Below are 16,444 nucleotides of genomic sequence, written 5' to 3'. Positions count from 1 at the left end.
GTTACATATAGTGTTGTCGAATCTGGGGTGGATGCTTCTCATTGCGGTGTCACGGTGCTTGATGCGACTGAGATGGTTGCTATGTTTCGGAATTATTGTACACCATGGTTGCGAATCAATCATTTGTCAAGATAAGAGTGTTTGACTTTGCTAAATTTGGTGAGGCATTTGCGGCTGTTGAGATGTTCATGAAGTTGGCTTATAAGCAAGATGATGAAATGGTGGCAATTGTGCTTATCACAAAGGATGGATCAGAGTGGGCAACTTTCACAACCCCTGCCACACACTCCGGCATTGCTATGAATATCCAAATCACGCCATTCATGTTCCTAATTCATGATCCACCTTGAGGGCAAGGTGGTTTTCAACGGCGGGAGAGTTGCTAGGGCCCTCGATCTAGCAAATCTCGCCAAAGATCATCCTCAATATTCATTTCTTGATTTTAGCATATCTCTTATTTTAGTTATTTATATTTAGATATTTTGCATATCTTTTGTAATCTTTTATTTTAATTATGTTTCTTGATTAGCAAGACACATGTTAGGGTTTAGAATTCTATATAATAGAATTCTATGACCAAAAGAATTGGAAGAAATATCAGAGTATTTAATGCAACAACTTAACCTAGAAGTTTAAAGGAAGAAAGATATCATAAATGACGATCAAAATATCTTAAGAGTACGACATAATATCCAAGACAAAGTCACAAGAAAAGGCTAAGGCCTCAAACCGAAGGCAAGATGCAAATATTCCAAAAGAAATTCTAAAGTGTATCAAAATTTAGCGGAAAGCGACCAAGAGAAAGTATAGCTATGTATGAAGACACAACTACGCTTGAAGTTCAACATATCCATATTAATTAATTAATCTGCTCAACACCCGCCACCGCTCGTCATCATTCAACCTGCACATAAGGAAAACACATGCAGGGCTGAGTATTTTGAAATACTCAGTGAGCTCGTTGCCAAAACATTTTATAAGTTATGCCACCCTTACCAAGTGAACTCGAGTTTTAAGCAGTTATAAGAGATATATCACGAGTATCACAAAATATATTTTCCATAGACTGGCCAGTCAAAATAACTCCCCATTTTCCTCATCAAAATAACAATCACAATCATTCCATGGTGCGACGAAAGTGTGGCCACACTTTTCGCCCACGAGACCGGCCGACTAGCAAGGACGGCTCCCGATCCCCTCGTGTACACAGCCTGGTAGGGCTTGCGGCCCATACTCAGACCCGAATTCGTATAAACATATCCATAGCCCTAGCCCAATGGAGCGAACTCACAAACTAGGCATCAGGCGCACAATATCACAATAAAACAGACATAGGCATGGCATAACAGTTAAACCACCCTTATAACACCAATCAATATTTTTGACAAAAATAAAAGAGAGTTTTAAGAGTAAAGCCCACCTCGACTGCTTAGTTTTCAAGTAGTTTCGCTTTTCCGTTATCCGGCTTCGCAACCAAAGTTTCACCTTTTAATCACATAGGCACATATCACAAATTAGGTTCAATACTACTCTTACTCATGCATGCCTCAAGACTTTTCCCTTTTCCCACCGATTTATCTTATCGTTACTAATCAATCAAGATCATGTTTATCACACGCAAATATTTAACCATCAAACACACTCTACACGACACAACACACACACACCACACGACACACACACACACGCCACACACACACACACACACACACACACACACACGGCACACACACACATGAACATATTCCCACATCCCTTTTATCCCACTTTTACTCAACCAAGATGCATGAGGGTTCGAGAAGACCGATTAATCGGTTAGAAGAAGAAGAAAAAGAGAAGAAGAAGAATAATAAGAACTCATAAACAAAATACCTTTTTAGAGAAAAACGATCGGTAGAAACAAAGTAGAGACTTGGTTCTTCAATACCCTCGGATTAAACTTCAATTTCTTCTCAAAAGATGAAGGATTAATGGAGTAAAGTAGAAGAAAAATTGAGAGAGTGAGGGTGGGGGATTTTCGAAAATGTGGGGGCTAGGGTTAGGGGTTTTGGTTCTTATTTATAGAGTCCAACAAGATCTTTAGGTAATTAGAATAGAATATTTGGTAAGATCTCATTCTCCACAATTAAATAAATAAATATTGTGAAGTAGGGAAGAAGAATTAACAAAAATAGATCCTAGGGCAAATCTCCTAGTTTTCAAAAATTATGCTTCTAGGATGGCCAAGATTTTGTTTTGGTATATTTTACGGAGTAGAATAAAATATCACGGAGCAAAATAAAAATAAGAATTCTCCCAATTTGGAGTGAAAAGTGGCGTCTCCTATGCCTTTTAAATAAGGCATGGATTTTTAAATATTGACTAGAATAAGGTAAGGCAAGATCTCTTGAGGTATGGAAAGATTTGGTAGAATAATTAAATTCTAGGTATGGAAGGAAATCAAATAAGGGATCAATTAAATAAGCAAAATAATATTTCCTTCCCTACATGGGTGATTTTCGAAAATCACCTAGGAAAATAAGGGGCTCGATTTTCCTCTTTTAAAATAAGAAAATAATTGGGTCTTGGATTTTAATTTGGGTAAATATCCCAAGGATTAAATTAAATCCGGAAGAAATAGAATTTCTCTTCAAAGGGGGTCTAGGGTTCGAAAATTACAAGAATTGGGTGGCAAGTATTTATGGAAATTTTCTCTAATATTCTCACTCACCCTTAAACAAATAATTTGCCACATAATCTCATAATTCAAGAAATCACATGCCACGTCACATAGTCATCAAATTTGACTTTTCAAACTTCCCGGTCAAAGAAACTCATGCAATAAATTCACTCATCGAATAATTCACATCTTCCACGTCATCAATAATTAATTCTAGGGCTCTAAAATTCGGGTTCGAAAAGCGGTGCTAAAGTTTAAGCGTGTTCCAAGCTCGCGTTGTAGACTAATCCAAAATTTCGAGGTAAACTTTGGGTCACGATCAGACGTGATCGTCACTGGAACTCCATGTAATCGCACGATCTCTTGAACGTAGATTCGGGCTAGCTTATCCGATCCATGGGTTCGGAAATTCGGAATGTTACAACACTATTCGCCCACGAGACCGGAGGACTAGCAAGGACGGCTCCCGATCCCAACTGTGTACACTAGCCTGATAGGGTTTGCGGCTCTACTCAGACCTGAATTCGTTTTTATAGCCCTATAGCCTAATGGAGCGGACTCACAAACTACGCATCAGACACACAACATAATCAAAATAATCACAGGCATGGCATAACATTTTAATCTACCCTTATAACACCATAATCAATATTTTGGAAATAAGAGAGTTTAGTAAATAAAGCCCACCTCGACTCCTTAGATCACAAGTACGCTCTTCCTCTTGCTATCACGCCGAGAGCGCGAGTTATCACCTTTAATTTATGCGTATCACAAATAAATCCCAATCATTGATTCAAAAATCATGCATGTTCCCAACGTTTCCCTTTTCCCATCAATTCGTTTTAATATCACCATTCAAAATCAAGGCATGATTATTATATCACTTTTTATTCGCGCTACAACTCCAGATCTATCATCAAAACATGTCACGCATGAGTGTTTTACCACACACGTCACATGCACACACACGAACACACACGCATACCGATGCGCACACACACGCACATCATTTCATATTCATCAATTGTTTCCCCTTTTCACTCAATCTATATGCATGAGGGTTCAAGAACACTGATTTATCGGTTAGATGAGAAAAGATAGAACAAAATACCTCTTCTTGATAAAAAACAATCGGCAGAAACAAAGTAGAATCTTGATTCTTCAATAATTCTTGAGGCTTCAACGTGAATTCTTCTCAAAAGATGAAGAGATCTTGGAGAAAAGTAGAAGAAAATTTGGGAGAGAGTGGGAGAGAGTAGAGGCGTGTGATTAGAGAGAGAGAGACGTCTGATTAGTGGCTAGGGTTAGGTTTTTCTCCCATGTATTTATAGAGTGCAAAAATAAAATCTATAATTAAATAAATCAAAGATTTGAGAAGATATGGTGGTGGAAAGTGGCATGAATTATGGGGAGAAATAAGGGGATTTCGAAATTTTAGGCTATTTAATTAGCCTATAATTTTATTTTGGTATTTTACGGAGTAGAATAAAATATCACGGAGCAGAATAAAAATAATAATCCCCCCCCCCCAATTAAATAGGGAGTATGCGTGAATTTGGCTCTTCCCACAAGGAATTTTATTTAAATTTCTAATTAAAATAGGATATGACAAGATCTTCTTAGATATGGTAAGATATTTGAATTTATTCATGGAAGAGAATAAATAAAGATCAAATAATATAATAAAATAAATCTTTTCTCCCTTAAATAGGAGATTTTTGAAAATCTCCTTGAAATAAACATGGGGGTCGAAAATTTCATAGAGGGAATAAGGAATGATCGGACTTTGGATTTAATTTGGATAATCATCCCAAGCGAATAATTAAATCCACGGAAAATATAATTTCTTTCCAATAAATAGAAGTGGTCGAAAATTCCAATAATGATGCTCCTATTTAATCTCACTCATCCCTTAGAAAATAATTCACCACAATATTATTTCACTCCGCATCAAAATATTCACACGGTCACATCACAATTTCAACCCTTTTTACTATTCTAGCTCCACGTCACATTTTCAACGACCTTGACCATTCCACAGCCACGTCACATTTTCCACAATATTGACTATTCAATAGTCACGTCATATAATCAACAAGTTTGACTATTCAACTCAATCTCAACTCCAAATCGCAATTAGGTCACAAAGAATCATGAAGTTAATTCACCCATTAATTATTCCACATACTTCAAAGCATTAAAAGCATTTAATGCAAAAATTTTATGACTCGAAAATTAGAGTTCGAAAAAGTGGGGTGTTACATATTGGTTCTATATATCTTTAAACTTTACTCGTAAAAGGAAACATACAAGAAATGTAAAAGTAAGAAACACTGAGCATATTACATAATACTACATGTTTGGAACAAAGAAGACAAACCATATATGAACTCTCATTCTACTCAATCAAACCAATCTTGCTAGCCAACTCTTTCCTACCACAACTTAGGCACACAACAAAGTAACACGATCCACATTCAAATCCACAGTAGTTATACAATCCTATTACAAAGGTCACATTTTTTCTTGATAGTGACAAAATTGAATGTGAGAGGGTGATCAGGGTGAATCCCATTCAACTCGAACTGGCCCCCAAACTTAATGTTTCTGAACGCACCAGACGCAGCCTTGAGGCAATGAGTGTGGAAAGAAACGTCGCATTGGCTACAGTAATATATCCATGTCCTCATATTCAATTCTTCTTCACAGTTATCGCAAATAAAGTTGGAGGGATGGCCACGACCGGCATCAGATGACAACATCAATGAATGGTACCTGTCCCACGCACGCACTGAAATGCTCTTCGGCAGCAGAGCACAACCGAAGTGCAGCGCAAATCCACAACCTTGGCTGCAGTGATATGCATTCCACAAGTAATATCCACAGCATTGGCACTTGGTAAATGAGAATCCTAATATACATGTGTGATGTGGGTGAGATGTATGCCTTATAGTTTGTGGTAGAGATGCACATTTCACATCTACCATCAATTTGCACTCTTCACACTCATACACCCTTCCATTTGTGAATAAACCACAAATATCACACTTACATGCATTTGTATGATCCATATATAATTTTGAGGTGGGTGTATGGAGTTTGAATCTATGACTTTCTGAAGCATCTATGCATTCACCATATAAGCTGGATAAAGAAGAAGATGGTGAGAAAGTTTTGGGTAACAGCAAGCTTCCTCACACTCCTAGTATGGGGGAGAAGATATGGGTGTTACACACACATCGCATATCTTCAACTCATCCTCGTCTTCCTCCTCATCCATCATTTTATTGAACGACTCTGAAACCAGCTTCAAATGGTGCTCGTGGTGATTGAATAAAAATGAAAAACTTTGAGGCATATACAATGTTGACTTGTCTTTTAAACCTACTGTGGTGCTAAACCAATCGATCCACTTCTTGAATTTGCCAGAATCATCTGGCGGTGTCGGGCCTACCCGCTCCACAAAAGGTGTGATTAACTTCTCAGCTATGTCACGAGCATGCAGCGGGAACGTAGTCACATCATCATCATCAAGATTTCTGCAATTAATGATCAATAACAAAGTATCAGTACTCCATTTCGCAATCATGGTTATATATATAGGCAAAAGCAAATCAAGGCAAGACATGGATTTGTATGTATATATCTTACAAGTTTGTGCTCTCAGTCGTTGGGAATGCGACGCATCTAACATGAGCAAAGAATCTGCAATCACCACAACAATACAGCCAACATGTTTTGGCCAGTCTTTTATGACAAACATCACATTCATATATATAGCTTCTATGTGCCGCTGGATAGGTGAATTCCAGGGTAAGTTTGTGGTGGTGGAAACTTTTCTCGATAACGTAAGGCAACAACGCGCAGCTCTTGTGAACCCAAATGTCACATATGCGGCATGTGTAGGCCATGTCAGTTTCTTGAGTACCACAACCGTCACAATAAAATTGAAATGATGGGGACTTTGTCAGAAGTGTTAAAGGGTGTTGAGGGTGACTCGGGTGATCTAATTCTAAATATCCTTCTATTATGGAATTAATGCTTATTATTGGGCATGTTACATCGGCATCGAAATTACAAAGAGTACATCGGTACCCAAGCACTGTTTCAATATCGCGCGAACAAATATCACACCAACAACGGCCAACAATCTCGTGATAATCAAATAAATCAAGAGGATGTTGAGGGTGTTTAGGGTGCAAAATTTGGCTAGGTAATTCTCCACATTTCTTGTGGAGGACAATTTTGCACCGTGCAAACATATGCCGGCTCCAATTCGGATACAAAATTACCACACCCATAGCAATTTAGACCACTTTCCTGATCACTTGCAGTATATGTGAGAATCAAAGGATGTTCGTGGTAGAAACGCTTGTTAACGTCCGTGTCCTCCATATATGGTGCAGTGGGCCAAAAACCAACTGAAAATAAGTTTGCAAAATAGTATTAGTATTACTGTAAATTTGTGAGAATAATATGTGCATGCGTTAATTAAACGAATGACAGTAGGCAATTATCAATCTAAACAGACCAGCCAGATTTCTAGAGTACATATATGTACATAAATAAAACAAAGGATAAGCTTACACAAAAATAAACATGTAAAGAAACACAAATATAGTATGAGATGTGGAATTGTGAAAATAATTGGATGTGTAACAGATCATGGTCAAACCACTATATATATAGTGTTCACTTCAGACTAATATGCCTTAGATATACATGAAAGCAATGAATAAAGAGAATTACTATTCTCACTTCAAAAAAAAAAGCTCCTCAGCAAAGCAACATGTCGGTCTTCTATTAACTTTACCACGTGATCCAGCATATAATTAATTGAATATCATTGACTGAAACTTTCTTATATAGTAGTACTAGTATTTGTCTTTTTAAAAATATATATAGATAGTTACTTGAAAAAATACCATAGTTTTGAATTAAAGCAAAGAACAATTATTTATGTGGGCCTACTATTAACTTTACTATATGCTCAAACATGTAAATCTGAAGCAAGAGGAATGAAATCAAATCGAATATTGAGGCCTATAATCAAAGACCAACCTAGACAAGTAATAATTGAGTGAAAGCAAACAACAAAATAAAGGCATTTATAATCTAAGACCAAATTAAACGAGTAATAGTTCAGTGAAAGAAAATTACAAATTAATAAGGGTTAATTGCATCTTAAGACATCATCTTTGATCCAAATTGCAATTACAAAACCAATTACAATACTCGTAGCAAGGACATACTTGATTGAAGATCACAGGAAATCAGACGTTGGTATTATTTGGTTTAACATTTTTTTTTATCAGTTTCCAGATTGAAGATCACAGGAAACCAATTTCAATGCGTAGCAACGCCATTTCTTTCAAGCATTTCGTCGAATAAGTCTTAGGCGGGAATATAAGCAGCAGCGGCGGCGCAACAGATGGTGTCCGGCGTTTGGACAAACATGAACCCAGACGCCACCTTCACCTTCCCCCAATTCAAAGATCGATGTGATTTCCTCTACAGCCATAAGCAAGATGTGGTGATTTTCGGAGTGGTTTCTTTTCTTCGTAATTCAGTTTTTCAGTTTATTTCAGGGTTTGAAACCGACACAAAATCGAATTATAATGATTTTTTTGTTTATATTTCCAACTTTACTTTTGACATCCCCTAAAATAAACAACACAAATTTTAATTTAATGTAAAATTTATTAAGTATTTAAGGAAAAAGATAAAAACAGTTGAAATAATATTAGTATAATTATTCCTTAAAAATAGAAATTCTTTCTTTTTTGTTCGTTCATTGAAAATAGAAACTTTCTACTTTAGAAAATTTCTTCTCTTGAATGAGATGAGAACCATTTTTCACTTATATTTCTATCTCTCTTACTTTATTAATTTTATATTTCTATCTCTCTTATTTTATTAATTTTGAATTAAAATCTGTGTTGTTTCAAAAAGTTTCGATTTTTACGATGGAGGGCGTTTTATAAAACTTACATCATTGTAATGTGGTTAAAAGATATTTACAACTATAAAGTAGACTAATTTAGGCCTATGATCGAAGGCCAACCTATACAAGGAGTAATGATTGAGTGAAAGCAAACATCAAATTAAAGGCATATAGTATAATCAAATAACAGTCAATAATTGAGTCAAAGCAAAGAACAAATTAATACAACTATTAAAGGCCTATTTCTTTCAAGCATTTCGTCGAACATCGTTTGGACCAATATTACCCTTGTCGGATCCCTTATCACCAGAGTCTAATTCTATCCTCTCAAATTGCTCATGAAACAAGACGCTACCTGCATATTCTCCCAATCAAAGATCGATGTGATTTGTGCAATTAACCTTGAAATCCTTCGCTTGTGAGTTGTGGCAAAGGTAATTAATTAAATAGCATAGTTTAAGTTGCGTAATTATGTAGGTATTTGATTCTCTTTACTAATCATGATAGTAGAATACTAAACCACATATTTACTCAATTTCAGGTATTTCTTTAAACATGATAATAGAATCCACCGTCACACTTCGATTAATCTGTTTGTACCGATTTTTAATATAGTTATATAGGAACCAAATAGCTCAATGCTCATTAATCTTCATCATGATTACATACACATAAAGAAAAAAGTAGTCAAAGAAACCGGTTTATACACAAACCAAAAATGTTACTCCCAACAAACATATAAAAGCATGAGCACAAAACAATTGAAAATAGCAAAAAGTCAAATATTATAGAGGAGTATTGATTATTTATATCAATCATTCCACTGAATCAAACCAATTACTGAAGTTGACATCAACTGCAAATTACATCTTCTTAGCTAATTCTCTCCTACCACAGCTTAGGCACACAACAAAGTAACATGATGCACATTCCAACCCACAATTGTTATACACCTCCATATAACAAAGGTCACACCTTCTCTTGATAGTGACACAACTGAATGTGAGAGGATGATTAGGGTGAATACCACGCATCATAAATCGTCGCCCAAATTTGATGTTTCTGAACAGGCCAGATGCGGACTCGAGGCAATCTAGGTGGAAAGAAAGGTCACATTGCCGACAATGATACATCCACCCCTTGGGATGCAATTCCACTTCACATAAATCACAAATAAAGCCGGAGGGATGGTCGAGAGCTGCATCAGATAACAACATTAATGAATGGTATTTGTCCCACTCATGCCTTGTTATGCTTGCAGGAAGCATAGCATTTCTCAAGACCAATTCAAAATCACAATCTTTGCTGCTGCAGCAATATGTAATTTTCTTCATGTGAAATCCACAGCCATGGCAGTGCTTCCTTTTTCCACCTTCTGATGGTATCCTATTCAAGACTAGATGTTTGTGATGTGTGTGAAATTTATGTCTAATACTAGTCGGTAGAGACGCACACTTGACATCTATCTTCATCTCGCACCCTTCACACTTGTATACTGTTCCATTTGTAATAAAACCACAAATCTCACACTTACACAAACTTGTATTCATATCCAATAATTCTGAACTTGTGTAGAGTGTGAATTCATGGTTTTTATCATGTGTTCTAGTGCATTCACTGTAAATATTAGGAGAAGACGATGACGAGAATGTTTTGGGTAACAAGTAGCAAATGGCATGGATGAAATATTTGCAAGAAGCGCACTCGTAATATGGAGGTGAAGATATGGGTGTTACACACACATCACAAACCATCAATTCATCATCTGTTGCCTCGACTACGTTTTCATCTTCTTCTTCCTCATGCATGATTTTGGTGTCATCATCATGATGCTCTGCAACCAAGCTCAAAGGATGGTTGTGATAGTTGAATAGAAATGAGAAACTTGCTGTGGTATGCGGCATATTCACAGTTGAAGGCATATCTTTGACATCTGGGATCCTGTTGAGACCGTTTTCTCGCATCACAAAAGGTGTGATTAACTCCTTAGATATGTCATGCGCACATAGTGGGAACTCAATCAGATTAGCATCCTCCTCTTTCTGTATGTAAAAAAATAAAATTAAACCAGACTCAACGAGAGACCTTTAGCTACTAAAATGAAATTACAAAAGAGAAAAGATATCTTACAAGTTGGAGTCTTGTTTTGTGGTCTCAGCTGTGGTGAATGCGACACACCTAAGATGAGCAAAGAATCTGCAATCTCCACAAAAATACACCCACCATGCTTTGGCCAATATTTCATGACAAACGTCACAGCGTGATATGTACATATTATGTTCCTCTGGAAATGTGAATGCCAAAGAAAGATGGTGGTGGTGGTGACGATCTTTAGGGAGGACGAGGGGCAACGACGCACAAGTCATGTGTATCATGAACTCACATATGCTGCATATGTAGGCCATTTCCACATCTTGAGTACCACAAGCATCACAACAAAAAGAAAATAAGGGCTTTCTCATGAGTGTCAAAGGGTGTTGAGGGTGACTTGGGTGATGTAACTCTATTTTCCCTTGTATTATGGAATCAATGCTTATTATTGGGCATGTTAAATTGACATCAAAATTACAACTAGAACATTGGTACCCAAGCGCCCCATCCATATCACGCGCACAAATATCACACCAACCAGTACCCGAATGGTGGCTATGATCATATAAGTGAATAGGGTGTTGAGGGTGTTTGGGGTTCAAAATTTGACTAGGTAATTCTCCACATTTCTTGTGGAGGATAATCCTATTCGAACAATTTTGCACCGTGCAAACATATGCCAACTCCAAATCAGTTACAAGATCACCACATCCATAACAAACTAGACTATTATTGTCACTCACATTTTCAGTGAGAACCAAAGGATGTTCATGGTAGAAACGGTCAATAACCTTTTCTTCCATGACTCAATCTCTAAAGATCCAACAATTGATCATATAACATAAAAAAAATGGCATGCAAGCAATGCAATGATCAATCTATAAGCTCAACAACAGATTATCCCAAAAAAAATAGAGCTTATGTGCAAAAGTGGATCATGAAACTATAGATAACAAATACAAAGAGTTTTGACTATGAAGAAGGAGATATAGACACTCAACTCTCCCTTCCCAATTCAAAAGAGAACTAATTGATAAAACTATAACGTTGTGGGGATGATGTGAGAATTATGCAAACCTTAATATACAGATAAATACTTCAAAAACATATACCTTAGTTTAGATCAAAGCAAAGCACAAATGTTTATGTGGGCCCACTATTAACTTTACTACATGAAATTAAATACAAAATTCATAAAATATATAATGCACACAGATATATATAAAGTAAATATACCTTTGATTTACATGAAAGCAAAGAACCAAGCATTTGTGATTCTAAAATTGTTAATATATCCACTCCAAGTATAGGTTCTATATATCTTTGCACTTTTATCCCCACAATTATAATTTTTCACTTTATATTTTATTTTCTTCATCTTCAAACTTTATTTGCAATGATCATTTTGCAAGATTTACATTTATCGGCTTTATCAAATATTGAGGCCTATGATCAGAGACCGAACTACACAGGTAATAATTGAGTGAAAGCAAACAATAAATTAATACTCCGTGGGGATTTTCAGAGTGTATATTTCTTTGAGGCATTTCTTCAAACACACAAGATGGTGTTTCGGTGTTTGGTCCTTAATTCTGTCCTCCTTTGCAGCTTGATCGTGACCTTCACATTAAAACATACAAATACTAACTTTTTACAAGAATTTCGCCAAAATATCATCTTTATATACAAAAGCCAAATTAGTAAATACTACATTTTATTCAAACATAGGAGTATTATATATGCCTTCATTCACAATTCAAAGCTCTCAACATAATAAATAATATAATAATTCGTCTAAGTTAGGGCACGAAAAGTTGGTGAATGGTGAATGTAACGATGGATCCAGTGCATCAGTTTGCTGATCCATCATCCAATTCTCAGTTCCACCAGCTAAATTGATCCATTTTATTGTTCTCTGCTTCTGCTAGTTCATGCATTTTACTCGAAGACACAAAGAGCGAAACGATGTCGATCGGTCCTCGTTGGGTTTTCAAGGAATTTCTCTATTAGGCTTTTAATTTGTTGAGGCCCAGAGGAGAAGTTCGAATAATGAATTGGATCTTATTTCTATATTTGGGCTTCTACCATATTCAAGTCCAATTCACTCGAATAGTCAACTAAATTTAACCGAATAAAATTTTTATTCGATTAGCCCACACTCAATTTTTACATAAATTGTCCAGCACTTTAATCAGAATATTGTGTAGATTGGAGAGCTATAGTTGTGGAGTAGAGTTATGATTAAATCAAAGCTAGTGTAATAACACTCCATGTATATCCAATTAATTATCTCTAGTCCTAACTAAGTTAGTTGTATTTTCTTCTAAGATGGCTCAACTAAGTTGTGTCATTTTCTTTTTAATAAAAATCAAAATATATTAATCACTCTTATTTTAATCCCTCTCATACTTTCTTTCTCTATTTTATTTTATTTTATTTCATTTAATCCATTCAACACAATTTCATAATCTCCTTGCCTAAAAGTTTACCTCAATTTAGTTGGAACGGATGAAAATATTATATTTCATGTCATATTATAATATACCTTATTGGGTAGGTACAAAGCCTTCATCAAATTCTTGGATCAGAACCAAAGAAAGTTGGATCGAATGAATAAATAGATAGGGTCATCAACTTCATTTAGATAGGAAAATTTCAGTGGTTCATTTTCTTAGTTTGAACGATTTCATAACTTAACCTAACTATACGTTAAAGTACGAGAAATGGTAGAGATCGGATATTTTGTTTTTAACTAAAACTGAAAATCAATATGCTGTAGTGAGACAATCAGAAAGTAAAGTGGAACATGAGAGTAGCTAAAATCATTTTTATAGTCTATGAAGCTTGGAATTTGAAATGAAAACAAAATTTTCAAAATTTTGAAATTCTCAGTTAGACTAGAAGCCAAACAATATTCATATAGCATCTCAGCCTTACACATGTTCCCAACTGGCAGAAAAATCAAAAGCATCTCAGCCGTACACGTGTCCCAGCAGCAGGTGCTATATCTGAGTTAGTATCCCATGCGGATCGTGTGTAATCGCAATTCTTTAACCAACTATTCCATCTCTCTCTCCCAACATTCTGCACAAATTGTTCCAGATCAAAAGCCTAATAAATTCTACTAGTACGTCGTCGTATCGCCGTCTTCTTCTCCTTTTTCTTATCGATTTCACAATTTTCATTCGGAAATTCCGATTTTGCAGGGGTGAGATATGTGGACATTCCTCAAACAAGGGTTTATAGGGAAGATGAAGGAGTTTGAAGGAGGCATCTTAGAACGTACGATTCGTATCCTCCCCGGCGTTCTTTATACTGCAGTTATGTTTGAATTAATCGACCGTCAGGAAAAGGAGAAAAAAGAGGCCGAAGATTTTATCAAGGGCAAACAACAGAATTCCAAGGAGATCAAGAAAAATTAAATAGATTTTGTGTTCGTTGTCAGTTCTTGTTATTTTTGGAGTTGAATATGAATGAAGCATCCACTTAGCTATAAATATCAGATCGATAAACATCCCATTTTGTTTGATGCTGTTGAGATTCTTTCTTTGATTATGGCGACATTTCTACAAACAGTTTGACTACATTGACTTGCAGGGACAAAGCCGATAATAAACTGTGGCAAATAAACACAAATATCCAATTTTATTATAAATGTCGCGATTTATTTATCTTTTTAGATAAAACCAAAAATAAACTGATATTTCGCTTACCTAAATTTGAATAAAATAATGGGAATTTTAAGTTGTGAATGTAAATGTGTTGCAAGCACAAATTATCATATGCAATGAGCAAGCTAAGCTGAGGTGGAGAGGAATAAGCCACGTCGACAAGTGAGTATAATCTTCTAGTATGAGCTGGCAGAATTGTGCTGACTCAGTGAGATAGTGCAGCTATAAATAGAAGGCAAAGGGCAGTTGTTATTCATTCATGAAAAATGTGTGTTAGCTTGCGAGCTAGGGTCATCGTGAGAATCCGGTGATCCGGTGATTCTCCATTGAGCTCGGGCTGAGGATCGTGGATCCGAAGCACTTCTATCTTAGCTTAGTTCACATTTCATTATCGTTCAATTCCTTGTTCTTATTTGATCATCTGAATCTATCAAATCATCCGTATTACATTCTGCAATTGGTGTTATTGATTACTTGAGTTCTCTGTTTTTGTATAAATTGTGGTGTTGATTTGGCATTGATTGGTGGTGTTATGGTGTGGATTGTGGAGTTGTTGTGTCGATTACGCTGTGGATCGTGCGTAGGTGTGATTGAGCTTGCGATTTCAGTTCTTCCATAACTAAAATCGCAACAAAATGACGGAGTTATATTACTATTATTTTAGATTTTGAATCAGTTTAGATAACTTTGGGATTCGTATTTATCTTCAAGTCAAGTTTCACTTAAAAATTCCAATTTACATAATATTTGAGTTTAACAATTTTATTCAAAGTTTATCTATAGTGGGACTAAAATGCCCTCAACATTGTCGATTGTTTCCAGAATTTTATAAAAGGATATCTCAATGTATTATATCTTGAAATAGTTTATCGATTTATACTCACGACAAATTGTCGCCGGCCAATTCCATCGCAACCATTGCTTGTGAACAAAATCGGCCGCTACCTGTTTGATTAATTGCTGCAAAGATATTTATGTTCATTTGTCAATAAAAAAATCATGTCTCTAACAACAATAAAAGTATTGAATGTTTAAATTGATATCCTGCTTCATTTGATACATACATTTTTAAAATATTCAAATAATTACAGCAGTACTTTTTTAATAAGCTATATTAAGTAGAGATTAAATAAAAGAACTTTTTTCCTTGTCTCATTCTTTCATTGAAATGCCATGTATTATCTCATGTATTGATAGGGACTCGACACAGCCAACAGCTCGAGTACATCTAACCAAGCTCACCCGATCAGCCCATCGACAACAACCTCGAGCAGAGCCCAGCCTAACAAGTGACGAAGCGGCCCCAAAATCACATCAGCCAAATCACAAAATATTGCTCATCTAAATTCAAGGATTTGGTGTATCAATTAGGATTGTTAAATATGAGTGGGAGAAATCATTCTTTTATTCAATATGTAATATGATACAAAGGTTACATATTTATAGGCTAGAAAAACTACACAAGGAAAACCTAATTTACCATTAATGATACTCTATCTTAAAATGTTAAAAGTGTAATAATATCAGATTAATGATACTCTATCCTAATTGGTGTATCAATTAGTATCACAAATCCTTATTCAGTATCTTGTTAGTTTTATATTATTAAGTCATTTTGGATTGCTAGTACAAATTAGTAACTTGTTTAGCATAATAAGATTATTGAGAAAATAAACATAAATTTATTCTCATTCTTCTTAGCGAGAAAACGCTCTCCAGAACCTCAACTAGGGTTTATCCTTTTCCGTTCACAAATTACTTTCGCGTGCTCTCGTATTTCACCGATAAATTCTCAAGTGTCTATCATATATTCAATTATCAGTAGAATCCAAATGTATGATTCACCAATTTACAGTTTCCTTGAACTAAAACAAAAATATTGGAAATTAAATCTTAAAAACAAATGTATGATTAACTTACAGGGTAAATAGAGGGCTAGGGTTGAAAAAAGGAATGAAAATTGAAATAATTCCATTAGAGAGACTTGAATTAAATCAGATTTAAAAACATGGAATAAAATATAATAAAAAAATAACTCAAATTCAATATCCCTCTCCTCTCCTCTGCTGCGGCCTCTCT

At 35.5% G+C, this 16,444-nt stretch overlaps 2 protein-coding genes across 4 annotated transcripts; both read right to left on the bottom strand.

Moving 5' to 3' along the window:
• Window positions 1–4,983: 4,983 nt before the first annotated feature.
• Window positions 4,984–7,300, bottom strand: LOC125208123. 2 transcript variants are annotated; one of them, XM_048107681.1, is made up of 3 exons: window positions 7,247–7,300; window positions 6,311–7,080; window positions 4,984–6,198 (listed from the first exon to the last, which is right to left on the bottom strand). In XM_048107681.1, the coding sequence occupies exons 2-3, from the start codon at window positions 6,958–6,960 to the stop codon at window positions 5,862–5,864; spliced, it is 987 nt and encodes a 328-aa protein (XP_047963638.1). In that variant the 5' UTR covers window positions 6,961–7,080; window positions 7,247–7,300; the 3' UTR covers window positions 4,984–5,861. The 2 variants fall into 2 exon arrangements, 1 of the variants encoding a protein (XP_047963638.1); XR_007174058.1 differs by lacking the exon at window positions 7,247–7,300 and having other exon boundaries at window positions 5,547–5,570; window positions 5,712–6,198; window positions 6,311–7,206.
• A 2,064-nt stretch (window positions 7,301–9,364) lies between these two features.
• LOC125207951 lies at window positions 9,365–11,713 on the bottom strand. Of its 2 annotated transcripts, none has more exons than XM_048107473.1 (2): window positions 10,734–10,868; window positions 9,365–10,645 (listed from the first exon to the last, which is right to left on the bottom strand). In XM_048107473.1, exon 2 carries the CDS (start codon window positions 10,565–10,567, stop codon window positions 9,467–9,469), a length of 1,101 nt encoding a protein of 366 aa, XP_047963430.1. In that variant the 5' UTR covers window positions 10,568–10,645; window positions 10,734–10,868; the 3' UTR covers window positions 9,365–9,466. The 2 variants fall into 2 exon arrangements, with proteins under 2 accessions (XP_047963430.1, XP_047963431.1); XM_048107474.1 differs by having other exon boundaries at window positions 10,490–10,645; window positions 10,734–11,713.
• Window positions 11,714–16,444: the final 4,731 nt, after the last annotated feature.

Source organism: Salvia hispanica, chromosome 2, assembly GCF_023119035.1.
Source record: "Salvia hispanica cultivar TCC Black 2014 chromosome 2, UniMelb_Shisp_WGS_1.0, whole genome shotgun sequence".
Lineage (NCBI taxonomy): Eukaryota > Viridiplantae > Streptophyta > Magnoliopsida > Lamiales > Lamiaceae > Salvia > Salvia hispanica.
The sequence above is the reverse complement of the archived record's forward strand: the minus strand, read 5'-3'. Positions and strand labels throughout refer to the sequence as shown.

Excerpts from the sequence above, each read along its gene's own strand:
- LOC125208123 (XM_048107681.1), bottom strand. The coding sequence starts at position 6,960 with ATGGGTGTGGTAATTTTGTATCCGAATTGGAGCCGGCATATGTTTGCA. Across the intron at positions 6,199-6,310 it reads ACGACTGAGAGCACAAACTT|AAATCTTGATGATGATGATG; the intron begins GTAAGATATATA and ends CATTAATTGCAG.
- LOC125207951 (XM_048107473.1), bottom strand. The coding sequence starts at position 10,567 with ATGCGAGAAAACGGTCTCAACAGGATCCCAGATGTCAAAGATATGCCT.